The sequence below is a fragment of the Acomys russatus genome, chromosome 1 (assembly GCF_903995435.1).
Source record: "Acomys russatus chromosome 1, mAcoRus1.1, whole genome shotgun sequence".
Classification (NCBI taxonomy): Eukaryota; Metazoa; Chordata; class Mammalia; order Rodentia; family Muridae; genus Acomys; species Acomys russatus.
In genome coordinates this window covers 64,693,001-64,718,633 of record NC_067137.1, presented here as the reverse complement: position 1 = coordinate 64,718,633, position 25,633 = coordinate 64,693,001, and the positions used below count along the sequence as shown (strand labels likewise).

General features: G+C 40.4%; 1 protein-coding gene across 13 annotated transcripts in view; it reads right to left on the bottom strand.

Moving 5' to 3' along the window:
- The window catches only part of Npas3 (neuronal PAS domain protein 3), an 845,822-nt gene that overhangs the window by 723,339 nt on the left and 96,850 nt on the right, over positions 1-25,633 (bottom strand). For 9 of the 13 annotated variants that reach the window (XM_051146005.1, XM_051146022.1, XM_051146014.1 and 6 more), the window contains exon 2: positions 2,763-2,852. The exons of the other annotated variants lie outside the window; for them this stretch is intronic. In XM_051146005.1, coding sequence (XP_051001962.1) covers positions 2,763-2,852 — 90 coding nt within the window. The remainder of the gene's footprint in view (positions 1-2,762; positions 2,853-25,633) is intronic. 13 annotated transcript variants of the gene reach the window in all.

Genomic DNA, 25,633 nt, shown 5'->3' with positions numbered 1-25,633 from the left:
CACATACATGTGCAGTTGAATCTACACACATGGCTGATAGAAGGAAAACAGAGCTTTGACAGATAAACACTTGCTAATGTACAACACATGGAATTACTCTGGCCTTTTCTCTCTCATCTATCACTAAATTACGTCCATACCTCCTGTTTGGGTTGTGACCCAGAGTTCAGAAACATTTCAGCAACACAGAATACAAGCTCACTGAAGACAGGCAAATATGGCATTTGCCTGAGCAGTTACTATAGCTGATGGTAACTACAGAGGTCCAAGGAGGCAAAGCAATTTCCCCAAATATCCAAGAACTATAGTTGCTAAATGATGTCTCAAAGTGAGTGACTAATTCACATCATCAAATCAAGATGGGTAATGCTTGATGCTAAAAGCTGGATGGTCGTTCAAAACAGCTAACCCTTCACCAGAAGCTGACAATGGGCCCTTTAAAAACTTGTCTTCCCTCATTACTGTGAGCCCATTGCTCACCAAGCTTTTGTGTCCCTCTCTGCCTAGGAAGCAGGTCTGAGTGATGCCCATTTCCCTATTCCTGGTAACAATCCCTAACTACACTGAAAGATGCCATGGTTCCTACAAAACAAAAATCTTCAGGCTTCTAAAGAGCAGAGCTGTGTAAATTTCGGTTAGTAAATAGATTGAATAGACAGAGCCTCTGCCACGTACACTAACGCCAGCTTCCTAAGAACCAGAGATGCTAGGAGTGAGGTAAACTCTCAGGAAAGTAACATCTAAAACCAGAGACTCTGCTCGTCAGCAGGCTTACGTGCTGCATGCTCCCTACAGGTGCTGCGGAGTGCACACTACAGTTACAGACAATGCAGTTAAGCCTCGTCACTAAAACACACAGCACCATTAATCATCTCAGTGACAGTGCTCCAGTTGAACATCGTGGGGATTTCCTCCCCTTCTTCATCATTTATTTGCCAATATTTCCTTGTTATGAATATCCCCCAAGTGACTTTCCCCAGCCGTCACAGCTGTGCTGCCTACTGCATCTACCTCGACTGCAAATAACACTGACTCTTAAAACAACAACAACAACAACAACAAAAGGCCCCTGAGATGATTCCTATGGTTAAAGGAGGGGCCTTTAGATTAAATGACTCAGGCCCATGGTGCTCCTCACTTTACACTGACCAGCCTCAGCCTTTAGGCAGATGGTAATTTCAGACAAGTGAAGCTGGCTTAATTACAAATGAACAATAGCTGACTGCTGGTAGCCATTATCAGAAGGGTCAACAATCAATTGCTGCTTTACTATGTCCTTGAAGGACCTCTTCCTACACAACAAAAGCATCCTCATGCCAGAAGAAATCTAGACATCACCAACAAATTAAGAAACCTAGCCACCAGGAGCCACAAGGAAGGAAGGAAGGAAGGAAGAAAAGAAAAGAAAAGAAAAGAAAAGAAAAGAAAAGAAAAGAAGACTCAAATAATTTTGGGAGAAAAAATGGAAAATAAGTTTTCATTGTGGTCACACTGATTCAGGTGGCAAAAAGAACAGGCAACCAATCAATAAATAAAGCCAGACACGAGCCATGGTAAATATTCACCCATGCAGTCATTTTCAAACACTGTTATAAGGCACAAAGGCAGGGAGCAGTCTCAGCTGCCTCCAGAATGCATTCCGTGGGAGTCCCCGGCCTTCACAGGCACTAGCATTTCCCAACTGTCTTAAAAAATGGACACCATGAAAGAAGGCACTCCACTGGCAGGTAGAGGAATGGGTGAGAGCAGAGCTCAGCGGCTTGCACTCAGGATTTTTTAAGGAGGGGGCACTTTATTCTTTCTAAAAATGGTATCTACTCCAAAAAAGTACAAAGACAAAACCACACCACAGTATATTTTCAAAACATATGCAGAAGGGCTAATGCCTTGTAGGGAATCATGTTAACATTACTTTATTTTCTGTATGGAAATTTGATGTTAATCTTTCTTCAACCAATATTCCATAACTGATTTTGAAAAGCATATATTTTTACTCTTTATCAGAAGACTCTAAATGGAACATTTGGGTGGGGGGGATGACAAAACATAACTTCCTCCTTAGCAAAAGCAACACAAATCAATTCTGCTGTATTAAACTGCCACTTCCTCCCCAGAGCAGCATGTTTCCTTCAGCAGCAGCAACAATACCTCATCACCCAGAGTGTGGATGCTGTTTAGTAATGGACAGAGCAAAAGGCAGCAAAGACAGAGGACTCAACTTCAATTTAACTGTCCTGTAAGGTACATAGTAATTAGCTGCAAAGCTCTGAAATCTTAGCTAGCATGTTAAGTCTGCTACATGACAGTATAATTTGACTTCTTAAAGGATTATGCAAATTACAACTCATCATTCCATTACAGGATTGAAAAAAAGTGACAGCTAATTTATACATAACACACCTTTCAAATCCCTAAGATGCGTAGCACCTGTGCGATGTATTTCGCCGAGATTTTCTTGCACATAAGTACTTGTTTATTGCAATATAAAGAAGCTTACCTAAAAGCTCTAATACAGCTTTTTAAAAAAACTTTTAGATCACAATTTCAAAATAATAGACTTCCCACTCCCACCAGCACCCCTTGATTTCAGAGGTAATTTTTTTTGTTTGTTATCATTTTGTTCTGTTTGATTTGGCTTCACCCCCCACCCCATAAATTCGATAAAAATAAGGTTTACAACACAAATATATTGTTTGAATAGCTGGCAACCACAAGCACTGATGCACGAGCCAGAAGGCAGACTCACAAAGATTTCAACATACTTCTGGTAGGTAGATTCACAGTAGATTCCGTCATATCTGTAGATTTTCCTACATTCTGATTGGTTGGGCAGAGGATGCTGGGCAGTTATTCTGTAGAGGCATCAAAAACAGATAGACATGACTAGAGGTTCTCTACAGTCACGCGGAATGCAGGGTAACAAGGGGGCTGAACGCAATCATTCTGCTCTCTACCCTCTGGGCTCTCCTCACAACTGCAATGGCACATACACTGTAGCGGATGAGCTCCCACTTCAGAGAGCTGCGGTCAGGGAAAGCAAGCATTTCAATTCGTCACAGGAACAATTTTACTTTTAATCTCAGGGTCTTAAAAGAAGAAGAAAAGCAGGACATAGGTCTAAAGCTAAGCTCACCCTACAGTCCCCATGATTATTTTCTAAAGGAAATGTTAAAAAAAAAAAAAAAAAACAAACGTCATTAGTGTTTTTGTTACAGGACTGTCATTAGTTCAATCATGCATCACGAGAGGAGGCAACTGTGAATTAGCTACAAAGCCATAGCTGGGTTAATATGCTTCTCAGCTTCATTCGATTTATGTGGAGTTTGTACACTCCTGGCTTCTAAAGGGATGTAATACAGCTTACAGAACTGAACCCAATTAGGATGAAAACACAAGCAGGGCCATCGGGAGTGAGGGTTAGATGTTAACAGGCACCTGAGATGAGTTGGCTACGGCGGCTCCAGGTTTCTCGGCAGTTTTTCTTTGTATCATTTAAGCATATGAATTCATCTGAGACTCCCTGCACTATATGGACATAAAAATGCTGAGAGGCATTTTCTGATCACTTCCTTCTATCGAAAATCTCTTCATTCAGGGGGCAAAGTACATAAGGAACCTATCTTGTTCTATTTCAGTGAAAAGTCATAGAATTTAATCAATACAAAATAGCAATAAGAGTACCAAGCAGTTTGCTCTATTAACTGTAACAGAAAGTAATATAATATCTAATCTTCAAGCATATAACATATATATTTTTTATGTGTGAATATATATATACATATACACACACATAATCCCCTTCAGTAGTAATTAAATCATGCAGTGCATCCCTATTTTATAAAAGCTCAGACGAGTCTTTTCTAATTTCCATGTGCTTGTAATGTCATTAAGTTTATTTAATATTTCATAAAGTCCAATATATCTGGGGATAGCACTTTATATAAAGTTAAGTTCTATTTCAGAGCTGTATTTATATGTTTCCCTCAGATATTACTTAACATATTCTCTGTGTTATAATCAGCCCGGCCCCAAATCTCTTATTAAATTTAGTCAGCCAACAGTTCTATTTATAATTAATCATTTGCTCCTTGTTTAAAGTGATTTTTAAGCCCCATCTGATTATTGCACTCAACTTCTAGTATAAATGCCCTCAATAACTATCACCAGAATTCCAAAGGTTTTCATTAGCCTGTGCAGAATTTCACTGTAAAGCTGCTCCGGGAAAGCAATGAAGAGCAGCACTCGGATCTCAAAGATGCAGTTACAGGGTCCACCTGACAAGTGTGCTGTAGCCACCGAGCCCACAAAAGCAAATGCTGAGAAGAGGTCTTAAGGAGTGACATCAGACGATACAAAGTTTTTAGAAAATTAGATGTATTTGGTGTGAGATCACACTAAAATACTCCACATTTCTCTTTAGTACTGTGGTATGTTTTAAAGTTGGTTTCTTGGAGTTTGCTCTAAATGAAAGGACTAAGAAGGGATCCAAGCTAATTCTCAACAATTCTGTAAACCATCTCAGAAAGGTGGTGGGAAAAGAGACAGAAAGATGAAATAAATAAAATGGACCATCACCTTCACCAGCCCCCTTTAATGACAGCCAAGGTTATAATGTAGTTTTGATTTGCCTGCTGCATACCATTGAGCAAACTATCAGGTGTGAAAAATAACAGACAGAACACCCCCAGGAAATGGAGCCCCAGAGCATCATTTACTTAACACTCCATGTTTCCCCTTTCTTGCTACAACCAAAGGCTTTTTTGAGTTCGTTTTCTTCACCTGATTTTTGTTTTTAAAGGTTAAACACTACCAGTAAAAAGTTCAAACACGCCTTTCAATCGTGAAACTATTATGAACCACAGTGTCTGCATATCACACAGTCCGGTCCTTCCCTTCATGTCAGTCCTGTCTAGATGGACTCATCATACAGCTTGGGGTAGGACTTAAGTGCATTTACATATGTGTGAAACGTGTAGGCTATGACTAATTTTAACTCACAGGGCAGAATTTAAATAATTAGTTACAAGAAGTCAAACTAAGGGAAAAAGGAGGAAAGAGATGGTTAGAGGCAGAGTAGTAAATTGTTCCATTTTTGCAGGTAATCTAAATGCAAACTAGAAGCAACTTATCATGAGAATGGATTTTCCACCATCTGGTCAAATAACAGGGGATTTGTCTAGTGGCGAGCAAAGAATGGAATGATGTGAGAAAGATTAGCGGGCAAGTCCTACAGTTAGCTAAAATGTATTTTGTGCAAACAAGAACAGATGACGCCTTAACAATTACACCTGTCAAAAACTCCAGAAAGCAATCCATCTCTGAACAGCCCAGTTGAAAACAGGCTAGTTCATAACAAAATGAATTTTTTTTAAAACAATTGCCAGCCATAACAGTTTGATGCATGACAAGCTTAGGAAGTCACATTTCACGTTCAACTGAAACCTTAACTAACTGGACCCTGGGTTCCAGTGATAAGTAAGATATTAGACCCTCTAAAAAATGTTGGAATATACATGGCAGGTTTAAAAACCACAAAAGCGAGGAAATTTGAAATTAGAAACAGAAAATCAGAAATAAGAAACTGTCATGGACATACCCTTTGGGGACATCATGCCACCACTGTCTTAGCACAGTGGACTCTTGCCTGGGACAAATGAGCCTCTTTTGCTGCAGGAACATTAGAAATGGAGATGAAGAGCAAAGAGATCCTCTTGCTGAGGTTCCACCAGGACTTGAGAATGATCCTAAAACATCAGATTCTGCAGCTGTTCAAGGGATTTTATTTCCTGACCTTCATACATGCTGGCAATTCTCTGGAGTTAAGATATAGGAGAGTGTGTGTGTGTGTGTGTGTGTGTGTGTGTGTGTGTGTGTGTGTACGTGTGCACATGTCTGTGTGTGTATGTGTGTTTCCCTTGTTATTCTAAGTTGATAGTAGCCCCGCCTAAATAATTTCATATTAATCTTTGCACTTAGGCTGTTCTGTCAAATTCCCCAGAGATCCCATTATAATACGCACAGCTCAAATCTGGATTGATAGTGCATTTGTGTGGTGATGGCGGTTCTTATTTAATGTGTATCAATATAATCTACCACAGATCAACAGATAGTCTAAAGACTGTGGTGTTTCTAGAAATAACTTGGAATTTACTTTCATCTTTTATTTTTTAATGTAACAGTGACTCGTGGCCATTCTCCTGGAGGATGTTTTCTCATTAGATATTTGAACTGTAGAGATTATGGGTATTTACATGAGATCTTCATTTAAAAACTCACTATGGCTTTCTTTCTACTTGTTCTATTGAGTTACTATCCTAAAGAGCTATGCCATTCATAATCTCCACAGTTTAACCCCAAAAGTTTGAGGAAAATGACCTTTCTGCTATAGGAACTTGCTCCCTTTGGTTCCTCCATGCCCTGTAAGCAGCAATGACTAGTACTTCATGTCTTTCATGCTGGGAAGGGGCACTGATCATGTTAGACAAACAATTCACCCACTAAGTTCTGATAGCCCCACCCATAGCTTCACATGTAAGGAAACGGGCCATGCTGTTTCTCTAAGACAGAGAGTTGTGTTTTAGGGCAGGTCCGCTAACACACTAATACACTACACCAGTCACGGTGGTTAGGAGTTTGGTTAATATGTGGCACTTGGCAAGTTACCTCTAAGGGACTCAGCTTTCCATGTAAAAATGGGAATAATAGAAAGGGTCTACTCTACAACATGCCTAGAAAAATTAAAAGAAACATGTGTGGAAACTGCTTAGCTCTGAACTTTCACATATGGATACCATGGTAAATTTACTTTATAATAACATTAATTATCCTTATTTCCTGGAGGATCCCATGCTTCTCCAGGTCTAAACTGGGAAACGTGTTGAAAGTGAGTCTTCTAATATGATGTTTAAGACTTTTCTGCAACACTTTAATGCTTCTCACAGATAGACTGTTGATAAAGTTTCATGATAATCCATCACATTTAAGTTTGAGTTAATTAATACAACTTTTATCAAAATAATGTGTTTACTTGATGCGCCTTTTGCCTTCTGTAGTAGTGTGCCAAGTTCCAGATACTACCCTTAAGGAAATATGCAGGTAAGATGCCCCAGAGGTCGGAGCAGCAAAGCTACAGTAAGCCCAGAAGTCAGGGCAAAGAGGAACCAGATCCCATTTGATAAGAGCTACCCAAGAGTAGTCAGCTCAGAGCTTTGAAAAGCAAACTTGCAAAAGAGACTCATCTGGTACGAGCCCACAGAGAGGACTTAGGTCCAAGTGCTGAAGACATAAAGACGCAGATTCCAAAGGTGGTGGTGGGGAGGGCAAACATCCAGATCTAGACAGGATGAAAAGTGGGCTCAGGACAGACCGGATGGATCCTTGTCAGCCCAAACACTGACTCAGCACATCCTAGAACAGAGTTCTCGAGTGCCAAACTTGGCAAGGAGGGTTATAATGAAAAGGGGCACAGTCCTGGGAAAGGGGGTTGTACTGGAAAGGGATTCTCTACTGAAAAGGGGACAGTGATCATGGCTGGAGAGTCTGGTTCAGTCAGAGCCTTCCACCAGGCGTTATCAGACCGAAGATCCTTGGCACTGCAGGAATGACTTCTGCGTTTCTCACTGACTCCTGCCTGCTAACTAGCTTCACAGGATAATAAGTCAAAGACAGAACAAAAAACTCTAACAGGGTAACTGGAGTGCATCTGAAGTGCTATAAACTCCCATTAGTCAGACAAAAGGGAGTATGGGAGACCCTCTCTCTGTTCCTGCTCTTCTTGACTTCCTGATCTTTGAGGTTGCCCACATTTGCCCATTTTCAGGGAGACATGTCTAGATAATGTTTAGGACCCACAGCTTTGAAACTATGCAGACACCTATGCAAATGTGAGCTTCACCAAAGGGGACATTGAAAGGAGGACACTGCCTCTCTGACTCTACCATGACAATAATAAACAACATTTTTTTGCATATTTTAGTAATGTAAGCCTGCATCATAGCATCTGGAATGAAACAAAGGATTGTAATATAACAAACACTAACTTACTAATTCAACAAACTTTACTGCTATCTTTGTTGGTTATTACATAGGCACGGCACGCATGCTACCTAAACCCTATAGACTTTTTATCACATGACCCTGACACCTAGAAACAGAAATGACAACTTCAGTGAAACTGAGATATGGTCACTCACAAAAGGCTAAGGTCAAGCCAGCTTTGAGTTGTTCTATAAGTTTTAAAGAAGATTTCAGCTTTTTCCCAATGAATGCTTCACTTGCTTGCTTAGAGTTACTCCTAGATATCTTATATTGCTTGTGGCTATTGTGAAGGGTATAGTTTTCCTAATTTCTTCCTCTGCATGATTGTCATTTGTATACAGGAAGGCTACTGATTTTTTTGAGTTGATTTTGTATCCAGCCGATTTGCTGAAGGTGTTTATCAGCTGTAGGAGTTCTCTGGTGGAATTTTGGGGGTCACTTATGTAACTATCATATTATCTGCAAATAGGGATAATTTACTTCCTCCTTTCCCATTTGGATCCCCTTGATCTCCTTTTGTTGTCTTGTTTCTCTGCATAGAACTTCAAGAACTATATTGAAGAGATATGGAGAAAGTGGGTAGCCTTGTCTGGTCCCTGATTTTAGAGGAATTTCCTTGAGCAGCTCTCCATTTAATTTGATGTTGGCTATTGGCTTGCTGTAGATAGCCTTTCAAATCTCTGAAGAAAGAGTTTGAGGATGACATCAGAAGATGGAAAGATCTCCCTTTTTCGTGGATTGGGAGAATTAACATAGTAAAAATGGCCATCTTACCAAAAGCAATTTACAGATTCAGTGCAATCCCCATCAAAATACCTACACAATTTTTTAGACATTGAAAGATCAATTCTCAACTTCATATGGAAAAACAAAAAACCCGGAATAGCTAAAAACAATTCTATACAATAAAAGATCCTCCAGAGGAATCTCCATTCCTGATATCAAGCTGTACTATAGAACAACAGTAATTAAAGCAGCATGGTACTGGAACAGCAATAGGCTGGTTGATCAATGGAATCGAATTGAAGACCTAGAAATGAATCCAAACACACATGGTCATTTGATTTTTGACAAAGAAGCCAAATCTATTCAATGGGAAAAGGATAGCATCTTCAACAAATGGTGCTGATCTAACTGGATGTCTACATGTAGAAAAATGCCATTAGACCCATATTTGTCACCATGCACAAAACTCAAGTCTAAGTGTATTAAAGACCTCAACATAAAACCAGAGACATTAAATTGGCTAGAGGAAAAAGTGGGGAAGATCCTGGAGCACAGTGGCACAGGAGACAACTTCCTGAACAGAATACTAATAGCCCAGGCCTTAAGGTCAACAATTAATAAATGGGACCTCATGAGGCTGAGAAGCTTTTGTAAGGCAGGAGACACTGTCAAGAGAACAAAGCAACAGCCTACAGACTGGGAAAAGATCTTTACCAACCCTACATCTGACAAACGTCTAATATCCAGAATATATAAAGAATTCAAGAAATTAAACACTACCAAACCAAATAACCCAACTGAGAAATGGGGCTCAGAACTAAACAGAGAATTGTCAACAGAGGAATATCAAATGGCTGAGAAACACTTAAAGAAATGCTCAACCTCTTTAGTCATCAGAGAAATGCAAATCAAAACAACTATGAGATTCCATCTTACACCCATCAGAATGGCTAAGATCAAAAATTCAAGTGACACCACATGCTGGCAAGGACGTGGAGAAAGAGGAACACTCCTTCATTGCTGGTGGGAAAGCAAACTTGTACAATCACTTTGGAAATCTATCTGGCACTTTCTCAGAAAACTGGGAATAGGGCTTCCTCAAGACCCAGCTATTCCACTCCTTGGAATATACCCAGAAAATGTTCCACCACACAACAAGGACATATGCTCAACTATGTTCATAGCAGCCTTATTCATAATAGCCAGAACCTGTGAACATCCTAAACATCCCTCAGTTGAAGAATGGATAAAGAAACTGTGGTACATTTACACTATGGAATATTACTCAGCTATAAAAAATAAGAAAATATCAAAATTTGTGGACAAATGGATGGAACTAGAAATGATCATACTGAGTAAATTAACTCAGAAGCAGAAAGACTCACATGGTATATACTCACTTATAATTGGAAACTAGCCCAAAAGGTATTTCCCATTAAAGTCTTCACTTACCAGGAGATTGGGATAGATGTGAGGACTTCCTATTGGGACTCTAGGTAAGAGAAATATAGGAGATGGGGAAATAGAAGGATCCAGAGGGTCTTATAAACCTACAAGAAGAACATTGTAATGGGTGGATCAGGGCTCAGAGGGGTCTGCTCAAACTATTGCACTAACCAAGGACAATACAAGTAATAAGCATCGAACCCCTACTCTGATCTAACCAATAGACAGGACAATCTCCGCAGTTATGTGGAGAGCGGGGACTAACTCTGACATGAACTCTGGTGCACCATATTTGACCACCTCCCCTTGGTGGGGAGGCCTGGTGGCACTCAAAGAAAGGATAAGCAGGCTACCAAGATGTGACTTGATAGCCTATAACCATAAAGTGGGGAGGAGGTCCCCCTCGGTCATAGACCTAGGGGAGGGGAATAGGGTGAAAGCAGGAGGGAGGGAGGAATGGGAGGATACAAGTAATGGGATAACAATTAAGTTGTAATCTGAATAAATTAATTAAATAAAAATTACAAATATATTTTCAAATACCAGAGAGAGAGAGAGAGAGAGAGAGAGAGACAGAGACAGAGACAGAGACAGAGACAGAGACAGAGACAGAGAGAGATCAGTGTACTGAAAGAAGCTGAAGTTCCAACTCCAAGCCCTTTCTTCACACACATATATATACACATGCTATCTTCCTTCACCCAGGTGCTGTGTGCCTCTTAGACAATAAAAGCAACAGCGCTGGTTTGGTCCTGCAGTTTCTGTCTACTAAGTGTTAGAGCCCTGTTCCGCATAACTTGACAGTTGCTGAAGGTTCTCAGTGGGGAATATTGTTCTGCATCTTAGGGATCAGTTCGGAAATATACTGACTGACCAAACCAGGACAGAACCAAGGCTAAAAAATCAAAAGAGATTAAAGATGTAAGTCCAACATGGCCTGAGCCATAGTCCCACTAGTGGTGGTAAAGAGGGCATAGAGAGCAGCAGGCAAACAGACTGGCTCCAGTCTTCATGGAGGCAGGGCCACTCAGAGTGCTGCACCAACTCTAGGAACTATGTGAGAGAAGGCTATTCCTGGAGGAGTCATCTGGGTTCGGGCCCAGGGAGTGAGAAGAGCAGTCTACAGTGGGAAGCTCCTGCCATTTGTTTTTCTGGACTGTGTTTCAGTGAACAGTTCTCCACTTATCTTACAAGGAATACGTTTCCAGGAGTCAGCAACAACACAAAATGATTATGTGGGAATATATTAGGTCACCAAGAGTAGAGAATGACATATTTATGGATGTCTGGTGGTCTTTAGCACTGCTGTACAATAAGAATATATTTTTATTAAAATGTTAACTTTAAAAAGAACAAATTAAAACATTTGTTCCATATAACTGATAAGTAAGTAGACTCTGGCTTCTAGATTATTCTTTCCTAAGACCTTAAGTCCATATTTCTCCTCCAAATAACAACCAACTCAGAAAGGAAATTCTACAGAAAGTCAATTCTACATTCAAGCCCAAATAAACATCCCTAAATTCTTCAGATGGCATAGACTCTGTCCTTCATTAATGCATTGTATTCTATACAGTGATCCCCAGATGAATAGCTTTCCACGCAGTAAAGTCATGTCACGCACGTCACGCCTTCACTAAAGAAACTGAGACTAAGACAATCAAGAGAGACAGCAGACTGGACCCAGAAACAAAGCAGCACAGATAGACACTGACTGATGTCCTTTATACTTGAGGACACTACCAACCTTTTTTGTTTTTTTCAGTACCTAAGAAACCTCAGCTTTTTTTTTTTTTTTTTAGCTGGAGGGGCCCTTTGACCAATCTTTCTATTGGATCTTTTTAAATTGGTTGGAGACCAACACATTTCTACCAATGTTTTTCTTTCTTAGAACAGTCATGTGTCCAAGGCTCATTAGAAATAACTGTAAATCATTAAACAGCTTCAAATATGTAAATGAGGATCTGCTCAGCCCCTAGCCTTTGGTGTGGCACGGTCTTTGTTTTCTGGCTGACTCCTTTCTAACTCTTGCCCTAAATAGGAAAGACCAATAGCATATATGAGGAAGGGGAGCAGAAGTTTAGAAATAGATGTCAAATTTTAATTTCCATATTGATGATAAACTCATTTCATCATTGTTGATTAACTTTGTATATCATTGAAAAAGTACTACAGGCATTGAAGCTGATTACTAAAACTATTAAAGTATCAGTGGAAAAATAAGTTGCATAGGAATAAATTTATTCAGTAGCCATTATACTCTTCTTCAGGCAAATTTTAATCCTTGGCTTTGAATTTCACCCCTGTCTACTGAGGGTTCCCAGTTCTCCGTCTTCAGACCTCATCTTAACCTCATGCCCAAGCTCTGTATGTTTATCCCTCCCTACTTAGAACCTGGTCTCAGGACCTGATCTTTTGACTGCCGAACCCTCTGTTCTTCTGCATGAGAAGTCAGCCCTTCCATGTTGTCCTTTAAATATCTTTCCACAGGCAATCTTCCTCACGCTGCATGTTCCCTTCACAGGCTACATGGGTTGCCACGCCCACTCACCACAGCCTCCTTCCCCTAGATAGCCTGGTTTGGATTCACTGTCTTCACTTTGTCAGTCTGCTACACTGCTTCCATGCATGTAAAGGTCAACATGAAGACACCCTGCTATGGTCTGGTGTGGAACGTCCCCCAAGGGCCTGTGTCTTGAGGGACACTAAAGGATATGTGTCCAGTTCATTTTATTCTTAAGAGGTAGTAAAAATGTTAAGAGATAGGGCCTGTTTTGAGGTTTTAGTCACTGGCGCATAGAGAGATCGGAGATACAAGGCACATTCCTAAACACAATAAAGGCTATATACAGCAAGCCAATAGCCAACATCAAACTAAATGGAAAGATATTCAAGGAAATTCCTCAAAAATCAGGGACCAGACAAGGCTGCCCACTTTCTCCATATCTCTTCAATATAGTTCTTGAAGTTCTAGCCAGAGTAATAAGAGAACACAAGGAGATCAAGGGGATCCAGATGGGAACTGAAACTTTTTTTAATTTCTTGGATAACACATAGGATCATAGGATCCTTAGAATCTGGCCCTTGGTAGCCATGGTAACAGAAACACAGCCTCCTTTGCAGCTAGGCATGGCCATGTGACTATGTTCTTATTAATATAGGAAGAACAGGACTGAGCAAAAGTTCTTCATGGGCCTAGAATTTTAGGCACTGGCTATGTGCTCTGCCATACCTTTCCTTTCCCAGGAGTTGTTCAGAAGTAAGCAAAATAGACAAGAAAAATGATGATGATGAAGCTGCCTTCATAATGTTCCATACACTTCAGTGTTGTTTCAACAGCTACATTTTCCTTATTGAAACTCCTTACATTTCACCTGATAGTGCAAACTATCCATCTTCTCTATCCCACGTACACTGCAAAGGGCAGCCTTTCTGCCATCTGAAGTTCGCTTGCTCTAGCCACCCCTCTTCTGTGTCACCAGCATCCCCCACACCTGGCGCTATTACAAGGCTCCTCATAGTCCTCCTAATAACTGGTTTACCCTACAAGTTCTTAAGGCAGAAATTCATCCCATGTTACATTATGCACAAGTTTATAGCTTAATAACTTCTAAATAAATAAGCCAAATTAAAAATCCCCATCCTTCCCTAAATTGGATAGAAATAAATAAGATCTGTTATTACAAACATCCATCAGGTCACACTCGACAGTAGCTGTGCTATGTTACACATTAGAAGAATGATCAGGTGTTCCAAGAACCATGGCCTTCTCTCTATCAGTAATATGAACATGGCTGTTATGATTAAATGTGCAAGGGGTAATGAATACCAAAAACATAACTACAGTTAAGGGGAGAAATGAGATAGTAGAAAATAGCCTTTGATAAATCACTTTAAATTGTCAACAGTTGTTATTTAATATGAATTATTCTGTGGTTAAAGTTAATGTAATTATTCCTGGTAAGAGATTATAGTAGATTGGATCTCAATTTTTTTTAGTGTTTTTAAAAGAAATGTCCCTCCCACCCCCCCCCCCAAAAAAAAAAAAGATTTTTCACATTACCTCTGTTTAACCTCTGGCCTGGATATGACACTGGATTTCATAGTCTATGGAAAAATACTGTGTTAAAGTCAAATAAGAAATATACCGTGTAGGAAGGTATGCGACAGCAAGAAAATAATAGTTAAGACAACATGAAGAAGATTAGAGTGAATGCCTTTGGGTGTGACTTTTCTTTTAATCTGAAAAATCTTACATCTTATGACAAATATCTGCAGATTTTTCAAACTTCCCACCCGTCACTTTATTGTAGTATAACAGCATATTTTTTCATTTCAATTATTGTGAGATTATTAACTAGAACTGAGCCTTTTAGAACGGTGAATGGTTAACGCTCATGGGCTGTGTTCTGTGCCTCCTCCCCTCTCTCAGGCCCCACTTAAGACACAGCATCCCTGTCACGTTGCTCTTTCTGTTGAGGCTGAGAAGTAAACAGCTAAAAGCACAAGCGGTCTTGACACATGTATTCTATTCATTATAACAATTACATTTACAGAGTTAGACAAATGCTCTGGGGAATCTGCTTCCTCAAGTCTGATTTGGGTTGAAGCCAAAACATTTCAGCTTTGGTACTCAGGAGTATTATTTAGAAGATAAATTGCCTGATATCAGATTTTGGAAAAGGTAGAATTACCATCAAGTCTTGTTATACAACAATTCATTGGAGGCAACATAGCCTGTATTATTCAGTATTGCTTATCATAAAAAAGGATTACTACTAAGGAGAATTTAATTGGAATAAAATATCACTGAATTATAGTTTAGTGTAGCATTACAATAATAAACAGACCACCTCTTTCTCCATGAAAAAAAAAGTTTTATCTTGAGGTTTTTGCCTCACGACTGCTGTGTAACATATTTAGAAATATGTTCTTATCATAAATCTTTTAACACCAAAGTTGACTTACCAACTAGCAGGAGAACTCCAGTATTGATCCCCCACTTCTTTTGAATGACAAAAATAGTTTCAGCTTTCAGGGTGGCAATTTCTCAAAAATGAATTTGAGTGGAGGAGATTACACATTGAACTAAGAGTCCATTATGAAGCAGCGGCCGCAGCTGGGTTATATAAAGTATTTTTCTTGGGTATATTTGAGATATGTACATATTTTCAGTTTCTTTCAAGGTCTTGATACAGCAAGATTTATTAGCATTGTCTTTTTTTAAGGGAATGGTCCTGTGTAAAAGTTTGTATTTTTCTCTATCAGGAATCCACAGCTCTGTGCTAACCTATCTCAAATAAGGGACTGGATGAAGAGCTTTGCTTAACTTGGTTAAGTTGATTTACCATAGAATTATAACTAAGATTTACTCTTTTTGTGTTTTTTTTTTAAACTCAATAGAGATAGCAGACTTTTAAGCTGAGACTCTAAAACTGGTGTGTTAAAAGCTCACAGATAATGTGAATGCCAACCATGCGCTGACTCACTGTGGCTGGATGAAACGGCACGTTGACGCGGAAAGACACAATGATGTGTGTCATTTAATAGGACTGGGAAGAGAACAAGAATACATCTCAACAGCACTGACTGTTTTGGCAGAGCTTTTATTTTTGACAGGGTTTTCCATGTCAAATTGGATAGTTCTATCAACAACATTTTCATGTAATGACCTGCAAGTTCCTTATGCACTGGGGCAGATGGACGGCCTCTCCTGCATGACTATCCTTCTCATTGTGAGCACAGCTACATTGTGAGCACTTACATGTGTGTCCACAGAGGCTTGCACATCCCAAATGAAAAGACAGGTGTCCATTTGCTCGCCTCTCACCACAGCTAATATCTTATCACTGCGCTTACACAAATCATCTAGTCAGAATGCCCCATAGGTGCAATGAAAACCTGGTGTGTCTAGGACTGTCCTGAGTTGAGGAATAACAGCAGCTTCTGTAACCAACAGTTTCCCCAAAACCCAGCACCGAAATGCCTATACCTATGACAAGGAGAGACAAGATGCCGCAAGCTCTGCCTTCAGTATATAGCTGCAAGTGTTTTAGAAATCACTTTCAATATGCCCATACAAGGAAAGTGTAACTAACATATCTGGGAAACAAATATAATGGGCACTTAACTTTCTTTTTTACACTTGTTTTTATTTTATTAGTTTATATTTATTGTACAGAGTGATGAACTCTGTGACATTTTCACTCAAGAATGTCATGTACTTTGGTCTGCCCCTCTTTGTCATCTTCATCTCTTCTTCCTCCCTCTCTTGTTAGTCTTTCTATCCACCAAATCTCCATCCTATTTTTATGTGTGTGTTTGTAACTATATGTATAGGTAAAATCTACATTTCACATAGGAGAGAAAACATGTTTGTCTTTCTGACAAGCTTCACTAAATAGGACATTGCTCATCTTGAACCAGATTCCTGCTAATGACATAATTTTGTCCTTTATGACTGAATACAATCCCATTATGTATATACACTGTGTTCTTTGTCCATTTACCTGGTGCTAGATGCTTCAGCTAGATGCGCACTGTGCCTCCTGTGACCAGAAAGGACATCAACAGGCTATGCACTGTCTCTGCAGTACAATGACTTTGCTTCCTTCCAGTTTTTCTTCAGGAGTAGTGGGATGGGCCCCGTGGCAGCTCTACCCCTGTTCTTGCTATCTTGAGGAACAGTAGCTGTCAAATGCTGAACTTTCAGTTTTCTAATTCAAATAATGCATGTTGTGAAGAAATCAACATCATCTCCCAAGTGACAGGGTCTCGAGGGCTGGCTTCATGTTCCTCACTCACTGCTGCGTTACTGAAGTACATATGCTCATGCCTTATGAAGGTTTGTTTGTTTTTGGTTTGTTTTGTTAAGTGGAAATGACCTGATACCAACCTGGAGTAACATCATTTTCATTAAATTGGAAGATAAACAAATAAAACTTTAAAGACATTATTTTATTGAAGCATTTCTTGCCAAAAGCCTGCAGGGGGCAGAGCAATGACTCAGCAGTTACAACACATACTACTCTTGCCCAGGAGCTGAGTTCAGTTCCCAGTGCCCACGATGGGCAGCTCACAAACACCAGTGACTTCAGCTCCAGGAACTGCTTCTGGCCTCCATGGGCACCTATATGCACACACCACACCCACACACCGGCACACACGAACACCTAATTTTTAAAATAAAATAAGATTTTTTTTTTATAAGAATGGTCTATGGTCCCAAACTCGTAGCTCTGGAGATCTGCTATTAATGAACAACCCTCACCTTCACCTTCGCATCCACCTAGAAAGCTCTGATCCAGCTGGCAGCTGACTCAGGGCCACTCAAAGCTCTCTCGTGTACTTCCAGAGCTGTTATCTGCTCTTTGTCAAGCCCTACTTGCCTGATGGCATCTGTAAGTCAGAGGCTTGGAGAAAAAAATAGTCAAAACAAAACTTGGAAATGTGCCTTCTCTGTGATGTTAACGGTTATGACTAGTGTTACGGGTACACAATGTACTGACTCACCAACCTCACTTGATCGGTGAGAGAACTGTAGTGACAGGAGGGGAGGAGACTGAGGTGAATGCTACAGCTGGAGGCAGGCTGGATGGGGACACACTGCAGGACACTAACGGTCTTCCTTCCAATGCTACACTCTGCTCACAGAATGGAGAACTACGGTCAGAGATGTATAGATCACTCCCAGGATGTAGACGCTTGTGTGAGGTCAAGTGTCACTGGTGTTACACTTGCCATTCTATAGACCATCAGGAGAGTGTATGTGTGTGTATGCCTTTCACTATTATATTATTTTGTTGTTGTTGTTATGATAAAACACCATGACCAAGACAACTTATATAAGAGTCCAACAGGGTATAAGATTCCAGAGAGATAAGAGTCCATTGGAGAGCCAGATGTGGTGGTGCACGCCTATAATCCCAGTACTCAGGGAGGCAGAGACAGGCAGATCTCTGTGAGTTCAAGGCCAGCCTGGTCTACAAAGTGAGTCTGGGATAGCCAAGGCTACACAGAGAAACCCTGCCTCGAAAAGCCAGAGTCTATGGTGGTAGGAAAAGCATGGCCCCAGAAGGAGGAAGTTAAGATGTCACATGTGAACCACAGGCATGAAACAGAGAAAACAAATTGGAAGCCCAGGAAGGCTATATGATCTCAACGCCTATGCCCAGTGACATCCTTCCTCCAGGAGGGCCACCCATCCTAAACCTCCCCAATATTGCTACCAGCTGGGGATGCAGTGTTAAAATCACCAGTCTTTAATAATGTTTGAAAAAAGACACAAGAATGACTCATTTTTTAAAATGTATTTTTATTTTTAACTGCGTGCATGTGGCGGCGGGAGGGTGTATGTGCAGGAGTGTAAGGGTCCACAGAGACCAGAGACTTCAGGCCCTCTGCAGCCAGAGTTACAGGAAGTTCTGAGCTCCAATCATGAGGGCTAGGGACTGAGTACAAATCTTCTGCAGGAGCAGTAAGCACTCCTAGCCAGTGCGCCGTCTGCTCTGTTTTCCCTTTCACTCAAACATGTTTGACCAACTCTGCTACGCATGACACTCTGTCATCCTTTTGATAATTTCTAGTCTGGCAAAGTAAAGACACTCTAGTTGTTAAGCAGATGTTTTCTTAACATTCATAAAAATGTCTATTATTTCCTAGAAATGATAAGAAATTCTCCAAAATGTAAAGGACCGTCACAAGGCTGAGGGGACAAGATGAGAGGGAGGCATTTGTGGAAGGATGCGCTGTGACCAGCGCAGAGTAGGTTTAAGTACAGAAATAGCACATTGGAACTCACTAGTCTGTATAATTGGCGTGTGACGATGATGATTACTATACAAAAGAATAAACTCTTCTATTCAGCAACCTCCTGAAAATAGCTAAAATGCACGGAAAGACATCTCTGCTTCCCCTGTCCTGCTACACAGAAATCAAATTGAGGAGACTCTTCACATGTCATTGTCACTTGTAGAAATTCATCCTAACTGCCAAATGCTAAAATTTTATTAATAAAAAAAAATACTTCAATTAAAAAAACCAAATATTTGTCAAATGGCCCCTTATTATGCAAAGCCTTAGAGCTTCATACTAAAAACATTTTCCCCACAAAACAAGTATATAGAGCCTCCTATAGGGGAAGAATGCAAAAGGTGCCAAACAGAATTCAACAAGGAAATGACTGAGACTGTAAAATGTCTCCGTCCCTTTCTCTATCAGACGTGGGCAAAGCAATGGGAATGCCTGTTCCCGGGCCCCAGCAGGCAGCGTACGTGTACCATGCCTGCTATAGAAAGTGTTTAATAATAGAGGAGCTTGCACTTCGTGTAATTCATAATTAGAGGACGATGAAGACGGCATTCTTTAAAATCAAGCCTTTGTTATCGGCACCAGTTTTAGACAGAAGCTGAGAATCATTTGTGAGCTCTGGCAGACCCAGGCTGTTCAAAGCAATTGCTGTTCAGCATGAAAGCTGCAATGGGGGTCACAAAGCAGGTCAGGAGGAAAGATAGTGTATCGATTTCACACCAGGAATAGAGGCAGAGCGAGGGCCCACTGTTGCTGCACGTGATGTATTTCACTTCAGTTTAAGGCACATTTCATTCCCGTCCAAAGGGGGGTGGGGAGCAAAGGGCAGTGGATCTCACACTGAATCATGATGAATTCTGGACTTGTGGATTCCAGTAAATATCTTCTTCCTGGCATTAAGTATTTCTGTAGCAGAGTGAATATAAAGGAAATTAAGTCTCAGCCATAGAGAGAATATACCTTTAAAAACGGTAAGCACGTTGTAGGAAGTTCATTTCCTTCCCTTACTAAGGTGCAATAAAAGCAGACAGGAGTGTGAAAGCATAAGGGGTATTTGAGTGACCAGCTCTCATAATTACCTCCCAATCAGCACCATTTGTATAACCAGAATATAGATCTCTCAATGAGGCATTTCCACTACTCGAAATTAATCTATCAAAAGAAAATCCTTGGGTTTGGTTTCATATAAATCTTCGATGTCACTGATGAGACACTGATGGCATCCAAATGTGCCATTTGGGTCCCCACATCCTGAATGGTTTTCTCCCTATCCTTAGCTCTAGGACACTATTCATTCTCAGTAAGGTCACAAGCTGTCCAAGGCCACCAGGAGCTGACATGTCTTTCCAATAAGTGCAGTTAGTTCACACCAGTGACCTCGTACTGGGGCTTGAGTGTAACCAGATGCATGTTTCATTCAAACTTCACACTTCGGGGGGGGGTGATATGGTTGAGAAAGCAACCCAGCAGATGAGACGGTTGTAACTCTGGACAATGAGAAAGGGGGGCAGCCTTCCTCTCTGCCTGCCCACTAGAAAGAAACTGATTTCCTAGTGTACATACTTAACTTACGGGAAAGTCAACCCAAATGTTGCCATGGAAGTAAGTTACTTTCCAATGCCAACATCATTGTTCTTTTAAAATGTATACATGATGATTTCTGAAGTGTTGTGTTTCCCTGCTTAGAAAGAAAGATTTTTCTTGTTTCTGGAAATCAAGATTCTATTAAACAAAGCACTGGGAACCCTTTGAAATCATGCATAGCATTTCTCCAGCAAAACAGATCCAGAGCATCCACGCAGGCCTCTCACTGCATCCACACAGGCTTCTCACTGCATCCACACGGGCCTCTCACTGCATCCACGCGGGCCTCTCACTGCATCCACACGGGCCTCTCACTGCATCCACGCGGGCCTCTCACTGCATCCACGCGGGCCTCTCACTGCATCCACGCGGGCCTCTCACTGCATCCACGCGGGCTTCCCACTTCTCTTTCATCCTGCTTTTCTCTTGATATCCTGTAGGACACAGAGATGCCATAGAAATGGGGATGACCGAAAAAGTACATAACCTGATAGGTTTATAAGCACCAGTCCATTCCTTCCCAAGCCTCCTTCGCTTAGGGAGGGAAGATAGGGAGACTGATACACTCTTTCTGTCCTACAATGAAATACTAACATCCATGTTCAAAGAGAGGAGAATCAGCTTCTCAGTTACCCCAAAGTGAAGCCTCAGTGACAAAACTGCTCGGGATAGGGGAGTTGGATGGAGATCCAAGGCTATGAGGCTGCTCTATCCAAATGCCTCAAGGGTTAGAGATATACAGTAGTAGATATGAAAGGAGCTGGGTGTGAGGTCACCCACCATTTCAAAAGTAAACAAGCTAAATATACAGAAACCTATAAGGAGGATGAATTCAATCATGTAGCAGGACTATCAATTTCATCCAGTTTTTTTTTTTTTTAAGGTCACATAGAGAGTAAGATGGAAATTTCCTGTTAAATCACATAAGAAATTTGCCCGACAATTCACCATTTCTTTGGATGGTTCAAAGGCATAAGTTCATCTTCCATGAATATTTTTATGACATGTTTCTTTGTTATAAATATACAGGAGGGTATTTGATACATATAGGAGGACTCAGTTCTTGGCTAGAGTTGTAGTTGATAGAATTTGGTGTTTCAGTAGTCTTGGCTCTCAGTAACAGTAACATTAGCATGCCTAAGCCTAGTTAAAATTGCTCTCATACTCATTCCAGAGATAACGGTGGTATTCTGTTTGGATAGTCTCCTCATTCTAAACAAGTGATGGTAAATGCTTGCTAGTGAGAAGCAACGGGTCTAAATGCACTCTAAGCAAAAAAAATTAGTTGTTCAGCCTCCACTCAAGAGATGATAAAACTACGTCGGAAGTACTGCTTGAAGTCCCATTTCCAGTGCACAACATGGCTGTGGTGCTTCTGTAATGTAATAATTACAGTGCCTTGAAGAACATACCTAGATCTATGCACAGTAGCCCCTGAGTGGGTCTGAAGCAGAACAGATGTGCAGCATATTCTTAGGCAATTTGTTTCACTCAGGTACCAGAAAACATGCACACTTTCATCCATCAAAGAGTCTCTTCCAGTTTATCAGAAATGATCTGATCTTTTCCTGTTTTCATCTTTTTCCCCTATTTCAACGTAGAAATAGAAAAATAACTTCTTTCGACCCTATGTGGCTATTAATCATAGTGGTAATATTGCCATACAGAAAACTATTTTGTACTTTTAAAATTCTCAAGTTACCTCTAAGAAAATCTCTACTTCAAGTTCAACTTAACTCAATAATAAAAGACATACTGCCATTCATTTTGGCAAAACTGTGAAATTCAGGCACACTTGGCTGCCTTACTTTACTCATCAAAAATATCCTTTGGAAAGGTTTTCTGTACTGTATCATGACACAAAAGCATCTTAAGTTTCTGTCTAATGTCACATATATTTTCAAATCCCTAAATGGCAAGAAAAGCATGATGATGCTAGTGGTGATGATGAGGAGGAGGGGGAGGGGTAGAGGGAGGAGGAGAAAGAGAAGGAGGAATTTATTGAGCATCAACTATAAGGTAGTCTTGGGACTATGGGGGAGCATGCCTGTTTAGAACCAGCTTTTGATTCGCTTGGGGAGATCAGATGTGCACACAGTGAAGGCAAAGCTCTAAGTCAACACAAAAACACTGGAAGGGTCTGAAAACCCCAGCGAGTGTGCCCTCTTAGACCGTTAGGCTGATATCCTTCAAAGGCAGGACATTAGTGACAACGTAGGAAGTGTCCTCTGAAAGGCACTTGGTTACCCTTCATCTAATGAATAATATATATGCTTTAAATAGATCTTTTACTAGGTTTAATTTATATGCAAAATCCACTAAATACATTCAGAAAATAAGACTAACATTTTAAATGAGGCCCTTTCATTGGTTGTCTCCCAAATATCAAAACAACTGATTGGTACAGTCATTAAGCAAAAGAGAATCATCAGCTCGGTGTGACAGGCATCAGATGTAGCTACCAAGCCAACCTATTTTTCAATGAAATTGGTGTCTTATAAACTAGCACATGACAGAACGGCTGATCTGGGTTCAGAGACAATAAATAAAATGTTCCAGGGTGGCCTGTCCCCGATCATAAGGCCTCCTTGGTCAAGTCATTGTCTTCTCCTCCCCCAGTCTTTCCATTCATGAGATGAAGTCATCAAGAAGATGCTCTCCGTGACCCCGTAATCTGAAGTCACATGAGGACAGGAACACTTCTTTACCAGATTAGGTATTTATCCAAAGAAGCTCTTTTGGAATAGGTAAGCTAGGCCATATAACACTTTTTCTTTATTAAAATATATACATATCTATATACATATATTCTGTGGCGTTTATAAAAGTAAATTAATTTATATTTTCAATTCTTCAAGTAACAACTTTATCAGTAAAATCAAATTTTAAGATAAATTAAAATACTAAAATTCCAAATGTAATATTTAAGTTAAGTTAAAGTTTTCAAATTCTAATTTTTAATATTATCTCCTTGTGTGCATGAGCAAATTTGTAAATATTATTAAATATTGTTATACAGAATTATAAAGTTCAAAGGGCAATGGCCAGCCAAGAATTGTGCCTATGACAGAAACAGCAATGTTGTTCTAATCTACTGTGGTTTATTAACATATTTGAGGAATGGCAATATGCCCATTATCAGCACCGAAGAGCACATAAAGGCAAAGTTTGACACTTGGCCAATGTAAGAATGCAATTGAGAGGTAAGTGGTACAGCTGTGGGTTGTAAATATGGAAGATGCCATTTTTATAACTTGAATGAAAGCTCTGAATAGGAGAGAGTGGTCATCAGGTAAACAAATGAACCATCAGGCGGAGTATAGCTATGACACTGTGCATTTGATTTACTAACTCTCAGATAGGCAAATTAATTGGCTCACGGTATTAATGAGGGCATGCACAATATGTGGGCCATGTACATATGCAAGTAGATCTATGTATGTACTTGGGTAAAATTAACATATTAATTTTTCAGATTTAAACAGAAACCTATTTCGAAGCCAACATTTGATGTATCTGAAGAGACTGAATGAGGTCACTTTCTAGAGCGGCCGTTTGACTTGATGATCGGCCTTGGATAGCCACTGAAGACTAGAAATAAGCTTAAGCTGCTTTTAGGTGATGGATATACCAAAATTTAACTGCTAATCTGAACAAAATTTGGAACCTGGTACCTGTAAAAATTCTGACTCAGGTGCCTGGAAATGTACCATTACCTCACATGACTATATAAATCAGGATGCCTGCACGAATATCATAATCTCTCATGATGACTTAGGACTTCGAGGAGTAGTATCTTTTGAGTGTTATTGTGGCTCCTCAGGATCCCAACAAGCAGACCGTACAGTAAAGATTTTAGAGCGAAGCATTTATTAAGAATGAAGGAAATGTTGGGAAGTGACGTCGACAAGTGTGTACAATCAGTGCAACAACTGTGGGCCACTGGAGCAAAGTCCCAGTAAGAAAGTTAAGATGCCAGAGTCAACTGAATGTAAGGAGAATCCCAGTCAGGAGGGAAGCAGTTCTGTCACTTATAAACGGTCAAAATCGAACACAGTCCATATCAACTGTATTAATTCCCTTGTTGGGGCCTCAGCATCCAGAGAAAACCCAGAGCTAGCAGCCAGCAGCTGGAAGTCAAGCTGCTGCAGCCAGAATCCCATGCTCTGTGGGCTCCAACATGCTCAGAAGCCCCGCCCAGCCCCCAGCTGTGCCTCTTTGCAGAGGAGGCAGTCCTGTACTTTTGCCTTGAGTGTTATAAGCACCTGCTTACTGGTCTTCTCCTTAGGTACTCCACTTCAATCTCCCCTGTATAGCTGTGCCAAATTAATCCTCCTAAGCCATGGATCCAGTCTGTCGCTGCCTCACTCAGAACCTCCTAATGGTTCCCTTTTATCAGAAGCATTAAATCAAAATGCTGCAATCTGGCTCTCTTTAGACGCAACATGTACTTTTCTCTGGCATTTATCTTGTTGCCTGGATGTTATTAAGTGTCACTATTCACCTGGACATATTTTTGTCCTTGATCACATCTTAACCTGGGGGAACATAGATGCTATCCTAGCCTACCTTAAAGGATACCTCCATATATCTAAGGAAATGAGTCCTTCTCCTGTGGGCTTTCCTTCCATTTGTTCCTTCAGCACCGCCACCATCTGACTTTCTTCTCCACTATGCACTCACTGGGGTCTGTATTGCATCTGTACACAGGATGTATTTTCCCTGTCCTCCTACATCCTCAGATCTGAAGCGTACTTTGTATTTTAATCTCTCTGTGTCACTTAAAACATCTAGAGTGACTGGGACACATAGTACACATTCAAAAGCACATGGTGTCTCAAAGTATGATTGTAGACAGTGCCACTGTGTCAGAAAACAAGAACTGGACTTGGAATCTGGCATCTCAGCTGCAGTCACAGCTAGGCATGTGATGTTGGTATTTCCTAAACTATTCAGTGTCTCGGTTGGCTGATACATAAAACTACCCTTTGCTGCACATTTTATACAACTAACCTGAGAATCAAATAAATTA